Source organism: Colobus angolensis, unplaced genomic scaffold (genome assembly GCF_000951035.1).
Source record: "Colobus angolensis palliatus isolate OR3802 unplaced genomic scaffold, Cang.pa_1.0 Scaffold113, whole genome shotgun sequence".
NCBI lineage: Eukaryota > Metazoa > Chordata > Mammalia > Primates > Cercopithecidae > Colobus > Colobus angolensis.
In genome coordinates, this window is record NW_012112364.1 from 42,443 (window position 1) to 64,567 (window position 22,125).

At 41.0% G+C, this 22,125-nt stretch overlaps 1 protein-coding gene across 1 annotated transcript in view; it reads left to right on the top strand.

The window, feature by feature from the left end:
* Positions 1-22,125, top strand: part of LOC105524018 (vascular endothelial growth factor receptor 1) — a gene marked incomplete at its 5' end in the record, with an annotated part of 163,356 nt that overhangs the window by 40,439 nt on the left and 100,792 nt on the right. The window contains one exon of the mRNA XM_011959103.1: positions 13,873-13,987. Within this exon, the coding sequence (XP_011814493.1) occupies positions 13,873-13,987 (115 nt within the window). The remainder of the gene's footprint in view (positions 1-13,872; positions 13,988-22,125) is intronic.

Here is a 22,125-nt window from a genome sequence, read left to right on the forward strand (position 1 = left end):
GTCACAGGAAATCTATGCGGGATGGTTTTTTTGTTTTTTTGTTTTTGAAATGGAGTCTTGCTCTGTCGCCCAGGCTGGAGTGCAGTGGTGTGATCTAGGCTCACTGCAACCTCCACCTCCTGGGTTCAAGTGATTCTCCTGCCTCAGCCTCCCAAGTAGCTGGGACTACAGGCGCGTGCCACGACACCCGGCTAATTTTTTGTATTTTTAGTAGAGACGGGGTTTCACTGTGTTAGCAAGAATGGTCTCGATCCCCGACCTCGTGATCCACCCGCCTCGGCCTCCCAAAGTGCTGGGATTACAGGCGTGAGCCACCACGCCCGGCCACTGGATGGTTTTTATAGTGATCTTTCCAGCAAGATTCAGTGTAGCTTCTCAGGTTACCAGAAGATAGTGACACACAATTTGGGAAGATTCCTTAAGAAGACTGGCAGAATCTTTCAGATTTTCTTTGGCCAAATTCATAGATTGAATGAGCATTTTTATTATTGAATCTAGAAACTAATGTCCTGACACAAGATCTTTAGGTGATGGATAAGTAGAACAAATCACTTATAAAACATGCACCTCTGCCTGGGCATCTACATTTTAGTGTATCTTCACTGACTTGGTAGAATTTTTCCTTAAAATATGGTATCTAGGTGACTTTAATGTAAAATCAGTGTCCTTTTAGGTGACAATGCAGAACCTGTTGGATTGAGAAGATGGAAAGGGCATGATGGATTTAGACTCTGGCCCTGACAGTGCCTTATAATGAACTTCTCATCACTAGCCCTTGTTTCCTCATACTTTCTCTAGAAGCCTCCTAGGACGTTTTGCCACCTTGAATGCAATGGTCTACCTCATTATAATAGCTGTGATAGACTTAATCAACAAGTCATCTTTAGTGCCAAAAGCCATGTTCATCCCTTTACACACATTATCTCTAATCTGTACAACAGTTCCACAGAATGGTGATTACTTCCCCTCTTTTCCCATAAGTAAAACTGAAGCTCAGGGAGTCATTTCTCAGATGTTTTCAGATGATGGTATAAAGAGGGAGGGCTGGGTGCAGTGGCTCATGACTATAATCCCAGCACGTGGGAGGCTGAGGTGAGAGGATCAGCTGAGCCCAGGAGTTGGAGACCAGTCTGGGCAACATAGAGAGGCCCCCTCTCTACAAAAAAATAAAAATAAAAAAATTAGCTGGGCATGGTGACATGTGTCTATGGTTCCAGCTGCTCAGGAGGCTGAGACGGGAGGAAGGCTGGAGCCTGGGAGGTCGAGGCTGCAGTGTCGTCATTGAACTCCAGCCTGGGAGACAGAGTGAGACCTTGTCTCAAATAAATACATAAATAAAAGACAAGGGGCTAGATGCATTGGCCTTCCAGAAGGTTACTTTTCCCTGGTGTCCCATACGAGTCCTCAGAGGAGATCTCTGTGGATTCCCAGAGGAAAGAGCCAAAGTCTGCAGGGAGTAGGTTTGGGAGGGCGCCTGCCTAACCTGGGGGGTTTGCTCTTGTCTGTAGTGAGTTAGAGCTGGCCCATCTGTTGAGTTAGAGTTGAGCGGAGAATGGGAGAGGAAAGGAGAAAAATGCGAGCAGTAAATCGGTGAATTGGGCTCGAATTTCATGATATCTTCGGGCACCGGTGGTGACCTACAGCTGGTTTGGGCCCCAGATCTGCAGGTGGGAGTAGAAACTGGAGGATAAACTCCACTGGGATGAGCAGTGCCTCCAGCCTCAGGAGGGAGGCAAGTCTAACTCACAGTTAATGCACTTGCTTATTGTGCGCACTTTCCCCTATTTGTATTGTCCTTTTCTGTGACTTTTGCACCATCCAATGGTATTTGATCTCTTGCAGGGCAGGGAAGCCCCATTCTCTCATTTATTGTTCGGAATTAATGTTCTGAATTAGGATTCAGCAAGCACTCAGCCCTCAGTGGGCCTCACAAAGCTCATGGCTATTTAGGCAGGAGAGCAATTAAAGGCGATGAAAAGGAGGGGTCAAAAGAAAACGAAGGAAAAAACATGAGGGTTTACAGTTGATGAGGGAGTGAAATGGGGACATGGAGGCTGCTAATTTCAGCCTCGGCATGCCTTGACCTAGTCACTGCAAATAATTAATTCACTCAGAATTGAAGAATTTGAGCCAGGCACAGTGGCGTGCTCTTGTAATCTCAGCTATGCGGGAGGACTGCTTGAACCCAAGAGTCCTGGGCAACATAGCAAGACCCCCATCTCAAAAAAAAAAAAAGGAATTAAGGAATGTTAAAGATTTAATTTTTAAAAAGATTGTTTTATAGGTGAGAAATTGTGGCTCAAAGATAAATAGTTATCTCATTTCACAGTTAGTTAATGGCAAGCTTGGGACTAGATGCATGTCTCTGATTCCTGTTTACTATTATTTCCACCATAACACTGTATTGAGTCTCCATGGGAGGTGCTTATAATCTGGCCAAACAAGTCAACTATGAGTGGTAGATGGTGAGTGCTGCAGTTTAGAGGCAGCACCAAGGAGGAGGTGGGATCTGGGCCCTAAAGAGGATGAGTAGGTCTTGGAAAGTTAAATGGAAGGGGAGAGGGACAAAGTCGTGATGCAGTGACACAGGCATACAAACAGGTTGGAAAGTTGAAAAGAACTTGCCAGAGATTAATGTGATTGGTTCATCAGATTTGGGTTGAGAAAAAATAAAAACCAAAATTGGAAAGATAATTTTGGATCTGATGTGAAATTTTTTCAATGGAGGCTGAATGGTTGAGCCAGGCAGTGCCTGGCTAGTGCCTGGATGTTCTGCTATCTACTGGCCAGAAACCTACTTTGTCCCTCCTTCCAGGCTGATGGGCTTCCACAGACTCATTATTGGTGGTCTTCTACCTGTGGCACTCCTTCAACCTGCGGGATGCGCACTGTATCTCAGAAACTCTACCCTCCATGCCTGAAAATCAAAGGCTTGGGTTTTCACTCACCCTTTTAAAAAACATTACATGGGTGCATATTATTCAATTTCTAAGGTCTTTAATGTTCCATTTGCCTTGTCATCATCACTGAAAATTACATATGATGATCAGTGATTGCGACCTTATTGACAAATCAGCCCTTGTGAGTATGAAAAAAGTCCTTGAACAAGTAGCGTGAGGAAAACAAAAATTGGTGTTTAAAGACCATCTAGATATAATAGAAGGTGGTGGCTGAAAGAGGCTGTATAGCCTGGGGTTTCTACTTTTATTTTCTTTATAGCTAAGTTAAGCATTTACTTATGAGATGTTAAGTGCTGGATACGTGTTTTATATGCATCATCTCATTGAATTATCACAGAACTTCTCTAAGACAAATGCTAGAATTATTACCATTTTCCAGATGAGGTAGAGAGTTTGAGTATCTTATTAGGACACTAGTCCTGGTCAACATGTCAAAGAGCCTGTAAGTGAGCAGCCTTCCAGCATGACATCAACCAGGCAATTGAAAGCATATCATTTGTCAGTACCATGATTGGTTGTGTCACAACTACTTAAACATTAAAATGAGTCATTTTTAGTCAAAAGTTCACGATCCTGAAAACCGGTATGGTGACATCAAAAGCTCACAATCCTAAAAACTGGTATGGTGACATCAAGAGATGCAACATAGTTTAGAGTTTAAGGACGTGGGCTCTGTTGCCTGAGTCCTGGCTCTGCCACCTACTGGCATCCACTGGCTGTATGATTCTGGGCAAAATAAACCACCTCTCTGAGTCTGGGTTTCCTCATCTGCAAATGGAGTTGACAGTACTGACATCATAAGGTTGTTTGAGCAGTTAAATGTGATCATAGGTGTGAAGTACTTAGCACAATGGCTGGCACATTGCAAGTGCTAAGTTTGTTTGCTGAAAGGTACCTGGTACTTCTAGTACTTTTAGGCAGCTCTAGGGCTGCCCACTGCAAAGCCACTTCCCTCTGAAGTGGCATCATATACACACTAATGTCCTGACAAGATGATCCGTGCTATTAGGTTAATGTTCTCCCAGGAAATATATTTGCATCTTGGGACAGGTCCTCTGACTGTTTATTCCAAAGAAATCAGAATGGGACCAGAAATGGTGGCTGTTTCAGATTATTTAGGGAAATCAAAGGAGTTACAGTATCCAAGGAGCTACTCTAGTTGGTGAATTCTATCTCAGCTATTCAAATGGTCAATCACTCAAGTCTTGTTCAGCCTATAGTAGTATATGGGCTCTTATCATTTTACTTGCCTGTGCTCAATTGTATTCTGATATTTTTCCATGAATTTGACTTGTCTCTTTAATAAACATATATGTTTCTAAATAACAGAAGGAATTAAATCATCTGCTTCTTGCAGGGGGTGTGATTTTACATCTTACATGAAATAAGAGTGAGCAAATTCTGTTTCAGTTGAATAAAATGGTGCTATTATTATTGTTAAGACGGCGTTTCACTCTTGTTGCCCAGGCTGCAGTGCAATGGCGCAATCTTGGCTCACTGCAACCTCCGCCTCCCGTTCAAGCAATTCTCCTGCCTCAGCCTCCTGGGTAGCCGGGATTACAGGCATGCGCCGCCACGCCCAGTTAATTTTTTTATTTTTTTTAGTAGAGACAGGGTTTCTCCATGTTGGTCAGGCTGGTCTCAAACTCCCAACCTCAGGTGGTCCGCCCGCCTTGGCCTCCCAAAGTGCTGGGATTACAGGCGTGAGCCACCGAGCCTGGCAAACATGGTGGTGTTACTGACAAGCCAATATTTTTGCCTATCTTTGAAGATAGGCAAGAAGAGGAGGCCATTGCCAGTCAGTTTCCTATTTGCCATTAGACTTGATGACACTGCTTTGCATGTCAGCATCCTTGCCTGAGTTGAAACTGTCCATGACTATCGGTTTGTCAGGTGCTGACACTGCTATGCTGAGGTTCGTCAGGGCACTGGCAGATCCCATGTATCCATTAATATTTATCATTGCAAATGGAGAGGTGCTGATGGTGGTGACATCGTGCTTAGGTCAGGGGTGCATGTGAGGTCATTTGACAGTCACTAGAGCGCCTTTTTCAGCACACTTGAGATAAGTGTAGATGGCACGGTTGACATCTAATGTGAGGTAGGGTTGACATCTGATGTGGGGTTGGGTCCACATCTCATCTGGCCATTCTTTGGCAGGACCCACTCTTCTCATCGGGGAGTTAACTGAGCAAAAGACAAGTGTTGCTCACCCACTATTTCCCAGGTGATTGGGCCAGGCACCAAAGCTCTAATGCTGAATAAAACATAGTCCTGGTGTGTACATAAGTAGCTCTTGATGAAATCAGATAATAAACTGACAACCAACATTAATGGTTTGTTTCCTGTGTGCCAGGCACTGTGCTAAGCGTGTTACACATTTAGTATCACCCTGATATTTGCTGATGTCAAACCAATCTTCTTTCAATTCTTTATTTAAATTATTTCCCTTATGTGTGCATTTTTAGTGCCTATAACAAAACTAGTAAGACATGGTAGCTTGGGGTTGCTTGTTTGAGTTGGTTATGCTAAGAACACATCCATTCCCAAAGAATTTGAGGTAGTTCACAAAAAGGACAATACATAACTAAGCAGCCTTGGTGAAGTGAAAAAATGGGTAAGACTAGTATGGAGGTACGGCCCACAGGCTTTACTTTCCAGTTGTCAAGAGCAAGAAAGAGAAGTGAAACAAACATTTGCAAGATTAACGGGCTCATAAGATACCTTTCAGAGAACTGAGATCCAAGAGAAATGATTTCTTCTCTCATGTGCTGTGGGACACTAATAGTAGGCAAACTTCCTGACCACACTTCTTCCACAGTGAGTGTCAGGTCTGGTAACTAACATCCCTCAATGTTGGCCAATGCCATAGCGCCAAAGCAGAATTTATTACAAGTGATTTTGTGGGCTGGTGTGATCTAAGGACAAAATTTTAGAATGATACAAGAAATCAACAAGACTGCTAAGTTCTCCGAGCAATCTTCTGTGACTACGATTCCTGTAGTCAGGTTTTTGACATCCAGAGTTACACAACTGGAATGTTATAAAACCATGATTTCAACTCAGGTCTGACTAGCTCCAAAATCTATGTTCCTTATGCTAACCTGTGATTCCCTACCTCCACTCCCAAAAGCTTTCTGGATGTTTCGGTATTGACCACTAAATAAGAAGTAAGTTGTTCTCTTCCTTTTTGTGAGAACAAAATATAATGATAGCTTAAAATATTCTCCACTGAGTAACTGCAGCTACTATTTTAAGCCTCCTTCTTGAATGTGTTAAAGGATATTTTTTGTAGGCGCTCCTAATTTTTTCTTAAAGATTTCTTATTTCTCAAATCACCCTTCCTCACCGACTATTCTTTCAGTAAGAAGAAAAGTGAATGAACAAAACAGGTGTCCTCTGTGAGGCCCCTATCTGGGTGTAGCCAAGTAAGCACCCACTCTTTTAGCCTCTCAGTTACCCACGTGCGGGCCCGTGAGGATCCCCTGGCCCTGGACTGTGTGAAGGAGAGCAGGGAGCTGGGAGGGAGAGAGTGTCTGGCTTGGGAGGGGGCGGGGATTGCTGGCATTCACTCTAGAAGCCAGCAGAAGGAGCAAGGAGGAAGGAAAAGCAGAGGCTGGGAAGAAGGGCCATGTTCTGAGTGTGAATGGACCACAGGACCCTCGAGAGCAGGAAGCAGCGTGAGCCAAGACGCTCACGGAAAAGCTCTTATCTAAACAGAGGTGGTCCAGGACGCTGGATCCCCTCCACCATTGTCCAGGGAGCCGATCCGAAGTCCACAACCCCTGAAACTCTTCTCCACTCCCCCTTCTCCATTGAGGCAAGAAGTAATTTTCAGTATGGGCCCCAAGGCGTCACAAGGTCTCTCACTGCACAAGAAAGGCACTCCTCCAGGATCCCCTCAGCCTGACCCTGTGACCACCCTGAAGGCCCAGGCCCTTTTCCTGGAGCAAGAGGAGCAGGAACCATTCTGTCTAAACACTCCTTCCAATGCTACGCCTTTTTCTGCCAGCATCCGCTCTCCTATATTGTTTCATCTGTTTTAAGAGACCGTGGCTGGCCGCGGTGGCTCTCGCCTGTAATCCTAGCACTTTGGAAGGCCGAGGCGGGTGGATCACTTGAGGTCAGGAGTTCAAGGCCAGCCTCAAGATGGCAAAACCCTGTCTACTAAAAATACCAAAATTAGCCAGACGTGGTGGCACACGCCTGTAATCCCAGCTACTCTGGAGGCTGAGGCAGAAGAATCTCTTGAACCTGGGAGGCGGAGGTTGCAGTGAGCCAGGATGGTACCACTGCACTCCAACCTGGGGGACACACTGAGACATTGTCTCAAAAGAGAAAGAGAGAGAGGGAGAGAAGGAAAGAGAGAGAGAGGAGGAGAAAAGATAGTGTTTGCAGATTCTGTTAATCTGATGGCTCAGACACACAATCACTAATGTTTTGACACACACCCACAGTAGCAGAAGAATGTTTACATCAGGCCCTGCTACAGGATGGCCGCCATAATGGAGGCCAGCCCTGGTCGTGCCCTCTGGCAGGGTTCCAGATGAGCTTTTTTTTTCCTTCCTATTTTTTTAAAAGACATTTTACAGCTTCAATTTGCTTTTCATTACTCCTCTATCCTTTTGTTTCCTAGCTTGAAATGACTCAGTATTCTTTACAAACAGATTCTAATCACAGTTAGCACGTGCAGTAAAATCTCATTAAACAGATAAGCAGAGTTCACACAAGTCCTCAGATTTCATCATCCAAAACAAAAAAAAAAAAAAGGAGAGGGAGATTACTGTCTTGAGACTTCGTAGAACTTTCTAGACCCTCTTTGTTGCCAAATTAAATGTGCTTTCATTATATATTTATATAAACATTCATTCCCAGACAATGGTTCTGTCTCAAATAGGCAGCCACTGGGTGTTGGGTACTCAAATCACCATTCACCCACACCCCTGTCCCCGGGACACTCATTCTAGTATTGGAGTTTGTAATAAAACAGGCCAGCTTCATCCCAGAACATGCTCCTTGATCATGCAGACAAAAATAAGTTACCAAGGAGAGAAAAAAATTGTGATAAATATTGGATGGTTTTATTTTGTTGTAAGATTTTTTTATTTTTTTATTTTATTTTTTTGAGACGGAGTTTCGCTCTTGTTGACCAGGCTGGAATGCAATGGTGCGATCTCAGCTCACCACAAACTCCGCCTCCCAGGTTCAAGCGATTCTCCTGCCTCCGCCTCCCCAGTAGCTCGATTACAGGCCACCATGCCTGGCTAATTTTTGTATTTTTAGTAGAGACAGAGTTTCTCCATGTTGGTCAGGCTGGTCTCGAACTCCCAATCTCAGGTGATCCACCCACCTCAGCCTCCCAAAGTGCTTTACAGGTGTGAGTCACCATGCCTGGCCAGATTTTTTTAATGATAAAATGTATCAGCCAGTAGAAGGCAAAGAGTTCCTATGATTTCACCATCAAAGCATGTTTATGACCAAAGCAAACTGGAATTTATGCCAAAAATGTAACTATAAAGTAGTCTTCTGCCCCTTTCCCCTGTCTTTGTCCACCAATAGACAGGTACATCTTCTTTCTCCCTCTTAAAAACAAAAATTTAATTTTGCTAGTGTCTGACTTTGTGCTGGTTTGAATTTAGAGGCCCCCCCTGAGTTTTCCTCTGTAACAGGTGACTCTGAGCCGGACTTCCCCCATGGTGGGAAAGGTTTGGGGAGGTTTCTTGGGATCAGAAGTCACCCTACGTGATGGACAGAGCTCTGGGATGGTGAAAAGAGGAGAGTGTGGGTTCTGATCCTCATTCTGCTCCTTTCCCTGTGAACTTGAGCAAAGCATTTGATTTTTCAGAGTCTCAGTTTCCTTATGGATAAAAGGATTTACGAAATAAGGATCATAATACCTGCTTCATAGGGTGACTGTGAGAACTAATTGAGGCAAAATGTGTATTGCTTCTAGCCCAGGCTTTAGTAGCACATAGTAGCAGCTCACAACTTGTTTCCCTTCAAGCAGCCAAGAATCAGATATGAGCACAACAGAGATTTGAAACGCCAGCTTAATATCATTTATTGAAAGAGGATCGTTTTTTGTCTTTTTTTTTTTTTTTCCTTTTTGTGGAGAACGGGGTCTTGCTATATTACCCAGGCAGGTCTCGAACTCCTGGGCTCAAGCTATCCTCCCGCCTCTGCCTCCCTGAGAGCTGGGATGACAGGCGTGAGCCCCCGCGCCTGGCGAGGGTCGTTTTTCAAAACAAATCTGTGTGTCTTAAGACTAAGGCTGTACAGCAGACCTTCTAGAATCAATGTGGTCATTAAACTGGCAGGAAATCATTTATGAAATGAGAATTTTATACTGGATTGCTACAGGAGTCTTGGGTACCATAACAGGCACTAAACAGATGGACAGTTTCTAGAAAGGCTAAATGAAGTGTTGAACCATCCCACCCAATTCTCCAAGAGAACTGATCATTTTCTCACAAGAGAACCACTTCAAAGAAAAGCCAAGTACTTACTATCACAGCTAACGCTCACCCAGCTAGGCTTTTCCTTCTGATTCCACCAGATGTGACAGTCTATCCTCCTAAGGAAAGAAAGTACTAGCTCTGAGCTTTAAGTAGGGGGAGGGGAGAGGAAGGCAGGAGGAATGAAGAAAATCTAAAAATAAGAATTGTTAAAAACCAGCAATTAAGAAAAAGCACAGGTGAACAAAGGGGTACCTTTGGGTGTGCATTGTGCATTACGTTTCGTGAGTGTTGGATTTGAAAAGGTGAATGGAACCTGTCTTGAATTTAGGAACTGCAGGGTGACAAAGTGAGCTGTCATAGAAACTGTAATATAAACTGTAATTGCAGACTGTGCATGCACTGGTCATTCAACATATTTTGATTGTGTAAGATGAGAGATGTTTAGCAAATTTTGGAAAGAGACTGACCATGTTATGCAAAAGGAGCTAAAAAAAAAAAAATAAAGACATGGAATCCTCAATGTAGTAATGGTGTTTGCATAGTGAATATTTGAGATGTATTTTCTTACTATGTCCAAGAAGTACTGAAGCATAATAATTTCTTGTCATATGATGGTAGTATATGGATATCATGTTACATATGGTGTTGGGGTCAAGTGCACAGGTTCTGAAATGAGCCAGAACTGAGTACAAATTCTGCCAGCAGTCATACTGTCAAGACTGTAGGTTTGACCAGGCACATTGGCTCACACCTGTAATCCCAGTACCTCGGGAGGCTGAGGCAGGCAGATTGCTTGAGCCCAGGAGTTCAAGATCAGCCTGGGCAACATGGTGAAACCCCATCTCCACTAAAAATACAAAAATTATCCTGGCATGATGGCACACACATGTAGTCCCAGCTACTCAGAAGGCTGAGGTTGGAGGACCAGTTGAGCCCAGGAGGTCAAGGCTGCAATGAACCAAGATTGTTCCACCACGCTCCAGCCTGGGTGACAGAAAGGAAAAGAAAAGGAAGAAAGAAAGATTGTAGGTTTGACCTCTCTGTTGGTTTTGCCTTTTTCTGTGGCCCCAGACTGCCTTCATCTGTCTTTGGTCACAGAGAAGCCAAATGTTTTTGAGTGTGGTGGGAATAAGGCAAATTCATCACCGTTACAAGAAAATCAGCCCAAAGCATGTAGGTCAGTAGTGTCATCTGCATATGTAGAGGGTGGCGGTTTCCCATAATGTGTCAAGAGAAGACTAGTAACTTAGACCAGATGGGGAGTTCCACAGATGGCTCCTACTTGGAATGTAGAACGCTGACATATCACACATGAGGTCCTAGCTCCATGCATGTGTTGGAAACATAATTGGCTGCTTTCTTTTAATTTATTTATATCAATCTCTAGTCCGAAACCAAGTTGTTTCAGGTCCAGAGCAATCAGCAGAGATGACATGGAGTACAATCTTAGCCCATAATTTTTTTTGTTTTTCTTTCAGGGGTTATAAATACCTCCCTGCCATTGTACTTGGCATGCTGTATGCAAATGGAGGTAGGAGTCCTATAGCTCATTAGGAAAGGGACCGAAGCTTGGAGCAAAGAGAGGACAGCGCCGAGCTGAGGCTGATAACAGTGGCCTTGTCCAGAATAGTGCATGGGAGCTTTCTTATCTCGCTTTGGCAGGAGGTGCTGTGGACTTCCTGTGCGAAATCAGGAGCGAACGCTGCTTTCCTCTTGTTGTTCGGCTTCCTCCCCCCTCAAGACAGTTCCCAGCACAGTGATTATCTTTGCATCTTCAAACATGGCACAATCTACTTCCTTAAGAGCTTGATGTATTCTTAAGGCTTAGGCACATTCCCCTCCCCTAAATCTCTTTTCAAGTGCTGTTATATAGTAAGGCTTCTAAATGACATTCTATTTTTATAGCCCCAATTACAAAGAGGGAAAAATAACAGCCCCTAAATTAGAAAATAGCCACAGAATCTGTCCTTTTTATGTGGAAGAGCTGGCAATAAGTCTGGCCTATGGTTTCCATACTAAGGCTTGTGCCCTTAGTAACTGCCCTCAGAGTCATGGGTGTGGGATGGGGGAGGTGTGGGGTGTCAGAGGTCAACAGCCCCAAGTGAACTCAGATAGCAGACTGTATTTCCCATGAGAAACACCCAGGCTTGCTTTACTCTAACATATTTCTTTGCATTTCCTAAAGCCCAGGAGTATAAAATTAAGATCTTTGACTCAGGCCTCCCTGATCTTTTTCCTTGCTTTGGGGGAAAAGGAATAAAATCTGAAAACTTGTCTTCCGGATGCAAGAGAACTTTAGCTGTTTGATGTCACAATCCCAAGTACATATGCGCATGTCTAATCTAGGTATACACACGTGTATATGTGCACATTGTATATACTCATGTATATAAGTACTGTACTATGAGTGTTTGAAAGACAGCAAGTCTAACACGAAATTAAGGTGGGGATGTTATAGTCTAGAAAATGGAGAATATGGATAAAGAAAAAATAGGGCAAAGTGACTCTAATATAATGACTTTTAAACTTTGTCATTAAAATGTTTCTAATAAAGGAGAAAGTATATAATTTCTCTTTGGCTCAGTTTACTTATCAATAAGTATTAAAATGTTCATTTATTTTACCTGATGATTATTATAAGGATGATACTGGGTAAAAACTGCAGAAATTCCTTGAGGAACAGTCACCTTTTATTCATTCTTTTCAAATTTTAAATCTTGTTATCTAACTGTAAAGACATCTTTAAAAACATTTGGGGAAATCTGATACATGGTTTAGGTGCAAACACCACCATGGAATTATTGCTAATTCTCTTAGGTGTAAAAGTAGCATTGTGGTTATATTGGAAAAATTTGCTCATTTTTTAGAGAGACCCACTGAAGTACATAGGGCTAAAATGACAAGATGTCTGAGATTTGTTTTAAATACAGAAATCCTTCATTTGGCCAGGCTAGAAAGTTTAAAAATAAATAAATAAATAAAACACAGAAGAAAAAAAAGAAGGGATAGATGAAGCCAATATGACAAAATCTTGACAACTGTGAAATCTGGGTGATGGGCATATGGGGATATATCACCCTATTGTCTCTATTTCTCAGTATGTTTGATAATGACAAACAATTAAAACAAGTAGAAACTCTTAGCAAAAACAACATGCCGGTACCTTGTGCCTGTCTGCATGTGTGCAAATGTTTACGGGGTGCTGACGGCATGCTCGGGCCCTGCCCTGCTATGGGGACAGAGTGAATATGTTGATTTGTCCCCTGTCCTGCAGCTGTCGGCCCAGCGGGGACTCAGAACCATTAAGTCAGCACTTAAAAGGTGGTGAGTACTCTGCAGGAGGACGTTACAGGGCAAGTACCCCTGCAGATGCCGTAGTTTAACACTCGGGAGGTCCTTCTCAGCCCAAGGACCAGAGAGGAGTTGTAACAGAACGTTTTTCTGATTACATTCCCTTCTGTCTTCCCCTTTTTCTCACTGACTTTCGCCTCCCATTTTCCTCTCACATAAGTCATTCCTGCTCTTGGCTACTTAAGATGAAACACTCATTTTTTTCTGGAAATGAAGCTTGAAAATTTCATTTAGCCTATAATCCCAGGTACCGGCTGACGCGGCAGGATTGCTTGAACCCAGAGGTTCGAAGCTGCAGTGGCCTATGATTGCCCCACTACACACTTGACTAGGTGACAGAGTGAGACTCTCTCTCTAATAATAATAATAATATAATAAAATTCCTCTTGGTTTAAAAACTCTGCCCAAGACGTGCACAAATTAGAGACCAGCAAATTTTCTGCTCAAAAAAATTCTAGTCCAGAAAATCAGAATGCAAAATGGTGAAATGTTTAAAACAGAGAGAGAGAATTCATGGACCTCAAAGATAAATAACATCAACGCCTTTATTTTATAATTAAACACTTGAGGCCTGAGAGCTTGAACAGTTCCCCAAAACTCGAGCAGAGATAGACTGAATTTAATAACTGTTTCATGATGTTTATGTCCATATGCACTTAATTAGCCCTGGAAAAAATTAGCCATCCAACTGCATATTCCGATTAAAAGCCAGCTTTTTATAGATATAAAATGGTATGATTTCCTGGATGTTTTTATTCATTAACATAACTTCATTTTTCCCGTGTTTGAATGTTACTTCCACTAAAAACTAAAATCTAGCGCTTAAATTTTAAAATTTATGCATTTTTACTTAATATTAACATTTAGAACAAGGATATATGGTGACACACTAGTGTGGGTTTTTTTTCAAGTATCAGCCAAATATATTTGCTATTTTTAAGTTTTGAGGATGAATATAGGAAAAAACCTAAGGAAAAGAAGACTCACACATAAAATTTGTGACTTTGTTATCTGAGGACTTACACCAAGTTTTCATTTCACCTGTCCGCATTGACTGAACCATGCTGTAAAGCCACATTGTGATAACTTTTTTTTTTTAATAGGTATGACTTTTGTTCCAATAATGAAGAGTCCTTTATCCTGGATCCTGACAGCAACATAGGAAACAGAATTGAGAGCATCACTCAGCGCATGGCAATAATAGAAGGAAAGAATAAGGTATTGTTTGTAAAAATGAGCACGGGGATGTTTTTTCTACAAATACACTCTCAGCTCCCAATTCTAGGTTCATTGGAACCAGGAGTAATTCAAATGTTCAAACAAAAATTCAGAGAGAAGAAAGACAATGTCTGAGCTATGTCTTTATGGAGATACATACAGAGACTACTCAAGCTGCCAGTTCCAACACAATGAGTACTCATTCCTAATGGTAGAGATGGCACTGTCCACTTGAACATCAAACTGGCCCACACTGGTGGTTCGCCCACACTGGTGGTGGTAGAATACTCTACCAATTATTACTACATCCAAGTCTCCGGAGTGCAGCCTAGGGCTTGTAAAAGCTTCCCAGATGATTACAGCATGTGATGAGGATTGGAATCACTGATGTACATAAAGTGGGATCCCAGTAAGCAAAAGCTAGTACAAGACTTAGAGCTAAAACTGAATGTTTCTATTTTGTGAAATATGTATTTCCCTCTGTCTTTGCAAGAGCAAAGCTTAAGTTGGGGGGGATACGCAAACACACAACCTATCAAGATTCCTTGACCTCATCAGCGCACTGTTCATTTTATACTCCCCTCACCCCCACTGAACCTTGGCAATAGCTAACAAGCCTGTGAGCTAGGCAAGTCTCAGTGGTTCTTAGACCTAGTGGCTTTTTCCTGTTGAATTAGAAAAGAATACCCTTAAAAATCTGCTATTGTCTGGCATAGGGATAGTGATTCTTTTTTTTTTTTTGAGATGGAGTCTCACTCTGTCACCGAGGCTGGAGTCCAATGGCATGATCTCGGCTCACTGCAACCTCTGCCTCCTGGGTTCAAGTGATTCTCCTGTTTCAGCCTCCCAAGTAGCTAGGATTACAGGCACCTGTCATCACGCCTGGCTAATTTTTGTATTTTTAGTAGAGACAGGGTTTCACCATGTTGGCCAGGTTGGTCTTGAACTCCTGACCTCAGGTGATCCACCTGCCTCAACCTCCCAAAGTGCTGAGATTACAGGTATGAGTCTCTGTGCCCAGCTGTGATTCTTTAAAAAAAGAAAAAACATATCAAGTATCCCCTTGCTGACATGTCTGTTTACACATATATATCTTGATTTGGAGTAGAGACTGTTAATACAGTTTCCACTGCCTGCTTGAGTGTGGATATGCTTATGTTATCTATTCAGCCGTACCCTTTGCACTTGAAAATGACAAAGTAGATGGCATCGTTCCTTATGTATGATTTAACAATAACAACAAATAACATATATAATTTTCATTAAGTGAAACTTTTTGACATATGCTAATGTCAACATCATTCTTTGGCAGATGAGCGTGGTTATCTCCATTTTAAAGATAAAGAAAACAGAGATGATAAGATGATTAACCCAAAGCCAGCTTAAAAGTGTAAATGAGAGACTCAAACCAAAGTCTTTCCTTTCCAAAACCTAATGCTCTTATAGTCAAGTAAGCCAATGTAGAAATTAGTCAGAGTGGCAGTAGCTTATACGATAACACCAATAGTCTCTTATTAAACATTTAGGAAGTTTTTATAACTACAGCAGTAGCTGTAGGTGGTTTACAACTCTTTTTCTCTCACAGAAATAAGCAGTACTTTAAAACATTCTGTGATGTGTGTCTATTAATAAGATAGCAGTTTAATGAAATACTTAGAAGAAGTTATATAAACTTGAAAGTTTTTTTTTTTTTTGAGACAGAGTCTCACTCTGTTGCCCAGGCTGGAGTGCAGTGGCCCAATCTCAGTTCACGGCAACCTCCGCCTCCCAGGGTTCAAGCGATTCTTGTGCCTCAGCCTCCCAAGTAGCTGGGATTACAGGCACACGCCATCACGCCTGGCTAAGTTTTGTATTTCTAGTGGAGACAGGGTTTCACCATGTTGGCCAGGCTAATCTAGAACTCCTGACCTTGTGATCTGCCCGCCTTGGCCTCCCAAAGTTCTGGGATTACAGGCATGAGCCACCACATCCGGCCTTCAGATATTTTTAATAAGGAAACTACCTCAGTTTATTAGCAGTGGACAGCAAATTAGTTGTCACAAAGTACTAGAAAAATGTCAAGATGCCATTCATTGGTTATGTCAATTCATTTTGCTCTTTCCTGAGCGTATCAGGAGGAAGTACTGTTAACTGCTGGATATTAACACAAGAATTTATAAGCTTAATTTCAGTGGTAACTTCTAGTGCTATTTTGATATCCTATCCACAAAAATATACAATAGGAAATAAAATGAAAAATGAGAAAGCTAGGTGAAGTTTCTGGCTAACCCAAACCATGAAGTAGCAACTTGACTCCATATATAATGTAAAACCTATAAAAATCAGTGGAAGTGGAGTATCAAAACATGCCCATGATGAAAGAACTTTCCTGATTTTCTCCATGAAGGTTTAAAACAAACTTATTGTCTTGTAATTTTATAGTTATGCAGAATATTTTAAATATAGACCTCTGCACTTGTGCTACCCAACCTGCCATCAGGAGCCCTGGAGTCAAACTATGACACTTCCTCTCTGTATAACCACATGCAAACCAGCTCACCTCTCTCAGCCTGAGTTCTTTCCTCCAAAAAAACAGAACTAATGATACCTGCCATAGCTAGTTTCCTGTTATGAGGGTGAAATGAAATAACATAATGAAGTCCAGGTGCGGTGGCTCATGCCTGTAATCCCAACAATTTGGTAGGCCGAGGCGGGCGGATCACCTGAGGTCAGGAGTTAAAGACCAGCCTGGCCAATATGGCAAAACCCCGTCTCTACTAGAAATACAAAAATTAGCCAGGCATAGTGGTGGGTGCCTGTAATCCCAGCTACTCAGAAGGCTGAGGCACAAGAATCGCTTGAACCCAGGAGGTGGAGGTTGCAGTGAGCCGAGATTGTGCCACTGCACTCCAGCCTGCGTGACAGAGTGAGACTGTGTCTCAAAAAGTAAATAAATAACATAACATAGCATAACATAACATAACATGAGAAAGTCCTATACAAGTACTACTTTATTCAAGTGAATGTCATATGTACCCTTAGGCAATTCCCCCAACTGATTGTGATCATATACAATGAAGACTTTGTTAAACAATTGTTTGTACTGAAAAAACTTTTCATACTCATACTAAAGTCTCTCTCTATATATATCTAAAATGTATATATAAAATATATATATAATATATATATGGTACATATCCCATTAGCAGTTGTAATATATTAGACTTTAAATAAAGTATTGAGTTCATATCTTGAATTTAGGAGAATTTAGTAATTTTACTTTTAGCATCTACTAATGTATCTTTTGTGGGTTTGAAAAAAATGTATCTGTCATATGATGGTGACAAAATGGAAGTTTTGCTGTTTCTGAATTATATGCGGTGCTTTTTCCCTTACAATTAAAACTGTTTTTGTTTTGTATACATTTTTAGAAAGTAAATTAAAGTCCCAGCTTAGACTGCGGTGATCCCTTTATCCACCGTCACATGGTAGCCTGCCCAGCAATGCTACTCCACAGGTCAGTGGGGCAGCGCTCACACTCACGCTGGAGCACCTGTTGGATTTTTTTTCTTTGTTTTGTTGTATTTTTTTGTTTAACTCAAGGAAGGGTATAGAGGACAATAAAATTTAGTTTCCTTATTGGCGAGTTTTGGCCCAGATTTGTGAAAAGTGAGTCATCAACTGGAGTTGCTAACAGCAAATGTGCACTTTCGTATTGTCTAAATGGGGTTGCCAAACTGTTAGGTTTGTAGATATGGAGTAGGAAGTAGAAAGAACCCCGTGTTAGAAAAAACACACAGGAAATATGCTATCACAGCATTAATTCTGTAAGGTTGGAGAATCATTACCATTTTAATGTGTTAGCAATGTTTCCACTGAAATCCTTCTGACTGTACCTTGAGAAGTGTGTCCTGTATGAGACAAATCCATGACAGGAGCAAGAATCTCAACCACAGAATTACAGCTTGTGTTTCAGTTCCCACACACACCCCAATGTTTTCTAAATCTCACGTTCTATTTTCCCATCAGTTGGCTCAAATGTGCCACCCTGTGTTAATTTTAGATTCTTCCATGACCTTTATACATCTACTTTTATTTCTCCATGAAACACTTGAAAGGAAGCTATATTAGAAACATCCCGAGATTAAAATCAGTGTTCCATATATAGATTTTTAAAAAACGAGTGCTGGAATTAGGTTGAATGACACATCAACCCATCCATTCTATTCCGTGAGGTTCAAACAACATTGTAGTAACAAATTACTAATGCTTAGTGAAGGGGAAGGAAGGAAGGAGCATGAAAAACTCCAAACTTACAGTACTTGCTGATAGTTTTATGAGCATTCCTGGGTCATACCAAAGAGTCCAGAGAATGGGCTTGAAGGATCTATCTCTAACATGTAAAATCCTTGAGGGCCAGGCCAGGCAACTGGAAGCACCCTGAAAAGCAAATGTAGTAAAAATGAAGAGTAGAAAGCATGAGTCCTTTAAGACTAATATAAACTTTGATATTCTAATTTTACTTATTTATTTATTTACTTACTTACTTATTTATTTATTTATTTATTTATTTATTTTGGCATGATCTCGGCTCACTGCAACCCCCACTTCCCATGTTCAAGCGATTTTCCTGCCTCAGCCTCCCAAGTAGCTGGGACTACAGACACCTGGGACTACACCAGGCCCAGCTAATTTTTGTATTTATAGTAGAGACAGGGTTTCACCATGTTGACCAGGCTGATCTTGAACTCCCGACCTCAGGTGATCTGCTAGCCTCAGCCTTCCAAAGTGCTGGGATTACAGGCCTGAGCCGCCATATCCAGCCTAATAGCCTAATTTCATTTTAGCACTTCTGCTTTTTTCTCTTCCTCAGTCCTCTTTCAATTATTTTCAATTGTGGAAAATGAAAACTAATTATAGAACTAATGCAAGTAGATATCCTTAAGAATTTATTTTAGCATACCTTATAGAATAAATGATTATAATTTCAAACATGCAACTCAAATTCTTGGTTACTTTCTCTTTGAAAGTATTTAGTTGATATTGCATGCCCCAGTTGTGATGCTATTTTCATTTTTTTCCCTTGACACCATAGTATTTGGATATAAGCACTGAGGAACAGATTTTTTCCTTTATTCAGAAGACTCAGATATTGAAACTCACTGTCCCATGCGAAGCTGCCTTCTAGTCCAGCCAGACTACACTGAGCTACAATTCACACTTGAGCTCCTTTCTCTGACCCTATGAAGTTTAAACTTTAATTGTCAAATAATTTTATTTTTAACGAGAAAATGTTTGAATTTATAATTTAAAAATATATCCTCTGAAAGAAAAGTACTCTAGAAATGAGATAAATTTTAGTAAAACTGATCATAGAATATGTTTCACCTTATTTTTAACTTTTCTTCTTTAATGATAACCATTGTACTTATCAAATATATTTTCAAACCACATAACAACACAACAGTTGAAAAGCAGCTTGCCGCTTATGTAAAATGTCATCAAAGAAGCAAACTAGTATTTCTGTAAATAATAGTAGTATTTAATTTATGTTACCCATCTCTGCTGATTAAAGGAAGTATTCTCAAGGAAAAATTCGATCCAAGGTGTAGACAGAACTTTGCCAATCGATCTGTGTTATTCAATTTAAAGAGTCTCAAGACGAGAAGCAATTTGGTATAGAGATTAAGAGCATAGGCACTGGAGGCAGACACACCTGAGCATAAATTCTGCCCAGGCCTGTCTGTGGTCCTTTGTATCTTTGGGTGAATCATTTAATCTCTCGGAACCTCAGTTGTCTTACCTATGGAATAGGGTGATATACCCATCTCACAGGGTTTTAGGGAGGATTAAATGAGACAATTCCTGTAAAGTGCCTTGCATGCTGCCTGGTGCATTGTAAGGGATATATAAAGGTATGCAGAAACAAAGAAATAATGTAAACTCCCATCAACATTGTTTTCTGCTTCTATTTTAATAGAAGCTTTGTAGACATGATTTCTGGGGCAGGCTTGACTACGAGTAATGTGTCTTGTTTTGGAAGATGTCATTCACACAAAATGAGAAAAATTCAAATACATTTCTGTCTCCATCTTGTGACCTGGATTCATTTCACTTTGGGGCACCTCAATTTTATTCTCTGATTGTACATAAATTTAGACCTATTTGACTGTTTGTTGGAGACTTGTAAAATGGCCATGGCCATTCCCAGGTTACCTGCACAGGTCTTAAATGTGGCAAATGTATACATCTGAATTGATTTTCCCTTGCCACAAAACCCAGTTCTTGTTCTCAGTTGCTCTAAGTTCAATGAAATCAAAATCTTTTAAATAAAAACCCAAACACAACTCATAGAGGCAGGTAAATGTTGTCCATAATTTCAAACACTCTCAAGCCAACAGAAATGGGTTTTTCACTTATTTACTGAGCAACAATTAATCTGAGAATCTAAGTAAGTTTCTCCTGAGGCTCATTAGGATAAACACTTGAGAACTAACTTCATAAGAAAAACATTGCTGGAGCTGTCACCCCAGCTTAAGAAGGCTTCATCTGAGCTCCTTGTTTCTGAAGTTTGTGCAAACTGCTTTGAAGCATCTAAGCTTCCTGAGACAACATAAGGGAGTCAGAGTCATATCTGACGATCTCTCCTGTCTTCCAGCTTCCACCAGCTAACAGTTTTCTCATGTTGCCACCTACAAGCTTCTCTTCTAACTACTTCCATTTCCTTCTATGACTCTAAACTGGTGGGAACAACAATTACAAGGAAATGGCTATTCAGAATTTTTTATGTCCCACCTCTTACAAAGATTCATCATCAAAATAAGAAAAGGGACACCTGAGCTCTCTTTCATACTCTTTCTCATGGGTTATTCACCTTCATATGAGCTTTCCTTGCAAAAGAGAGAATAATTTTTGTATGATCTTCAAGGAGGGAAATTCTTCTCTATCACCTTAAAGAATGATAGTGTTAAGGGGAGGGATTGTGTCATATTCATCTCTGTCTCCCTTACAACATCTGGGCAATGCCTTGATAATCACTCAATAAATGTCTGCTAAATTGTCGGCCACATATTGCAGACACTTTCATTATCAATAATTTCAATAATACACAGAATATATGGGTAGGTGTAATTAAGCAGATCCTTCCATCAAACAGAAGAGAAAGCACTGTGTACTACTCACCATATCACAGTGAAAATTGTAGAGAATTTGGACCAATGAATTTGCTGGCTAAAAACATTAGGAACATGTTTTTAAGTCTTCCTGATGTGTAGATTAAAGACAGAAATACCTTAATTTATTAGATGGAGTAAGAGAACACAACTAAAGTGCCTAGCACATTACTTAGAAACTCAGAAAATGTTAGGACTCTCTCCTACAGCGAAACCACTTGTAGAGTATGTTCACCACCTTGGAAAGTCAGCTGTCACATTTCAGCCTTACATTGCTTTAGCCTGTAAGTCACTTGGTCATTATACTTCAGCTAGGACACTCCATTAGTCTGGAAGCATTAGCACAGCCTCTGCAATTTCAAAGCCCATAACCAGTTATTTTTGTCCTAGGAGACAGGCTGCAAAGATTTATAAGTAACTGAACCAACTTTTCCTTTCTGTAATTTTAAGTATGAGAAACTAACTAGCTTTCTCATTTTTTTCATGTAGATTATACACTACTTTTTAATGCAACCTTGGGTTAAATTTAAGAATGTTTAACGATTTGTTTCATATTGCCAGTTTTTTTTCTTTGGAAGACTGCAAGTCTTTAAGTTGTCTAAAATTTTGTCTCATTATTTTGTTTCATTACTTTTTAGACATCACAGTTTGAAAAGTGCTTTCAAGTTCATGCAATTTTGACTGCTAATGTTTCTTTAGGGACTAAGTTGTCAAATAACAGCACTAAAGTCTAGTGGAACAATATTATTGTATTAATTCATACTTTTTTTTTTTTTTTGAGACGGAGTCTCGCTCTGTCGCCCAGGCTGGAATGCAGTGGCGCAATCTTGGCTCACTGCAAGCTCCGCCTCCCGGGTTCACGCCATTCTCCTGCCTCAGCCTCCTGAGTAACTGGGACTATAGGCGCCTGCCACCATGCCTGGCTAATTTTTTTTATGTTTCCGGTAGAGATGGGGTTTCACCGTGTTAGCCAGGATGGTCTCGATC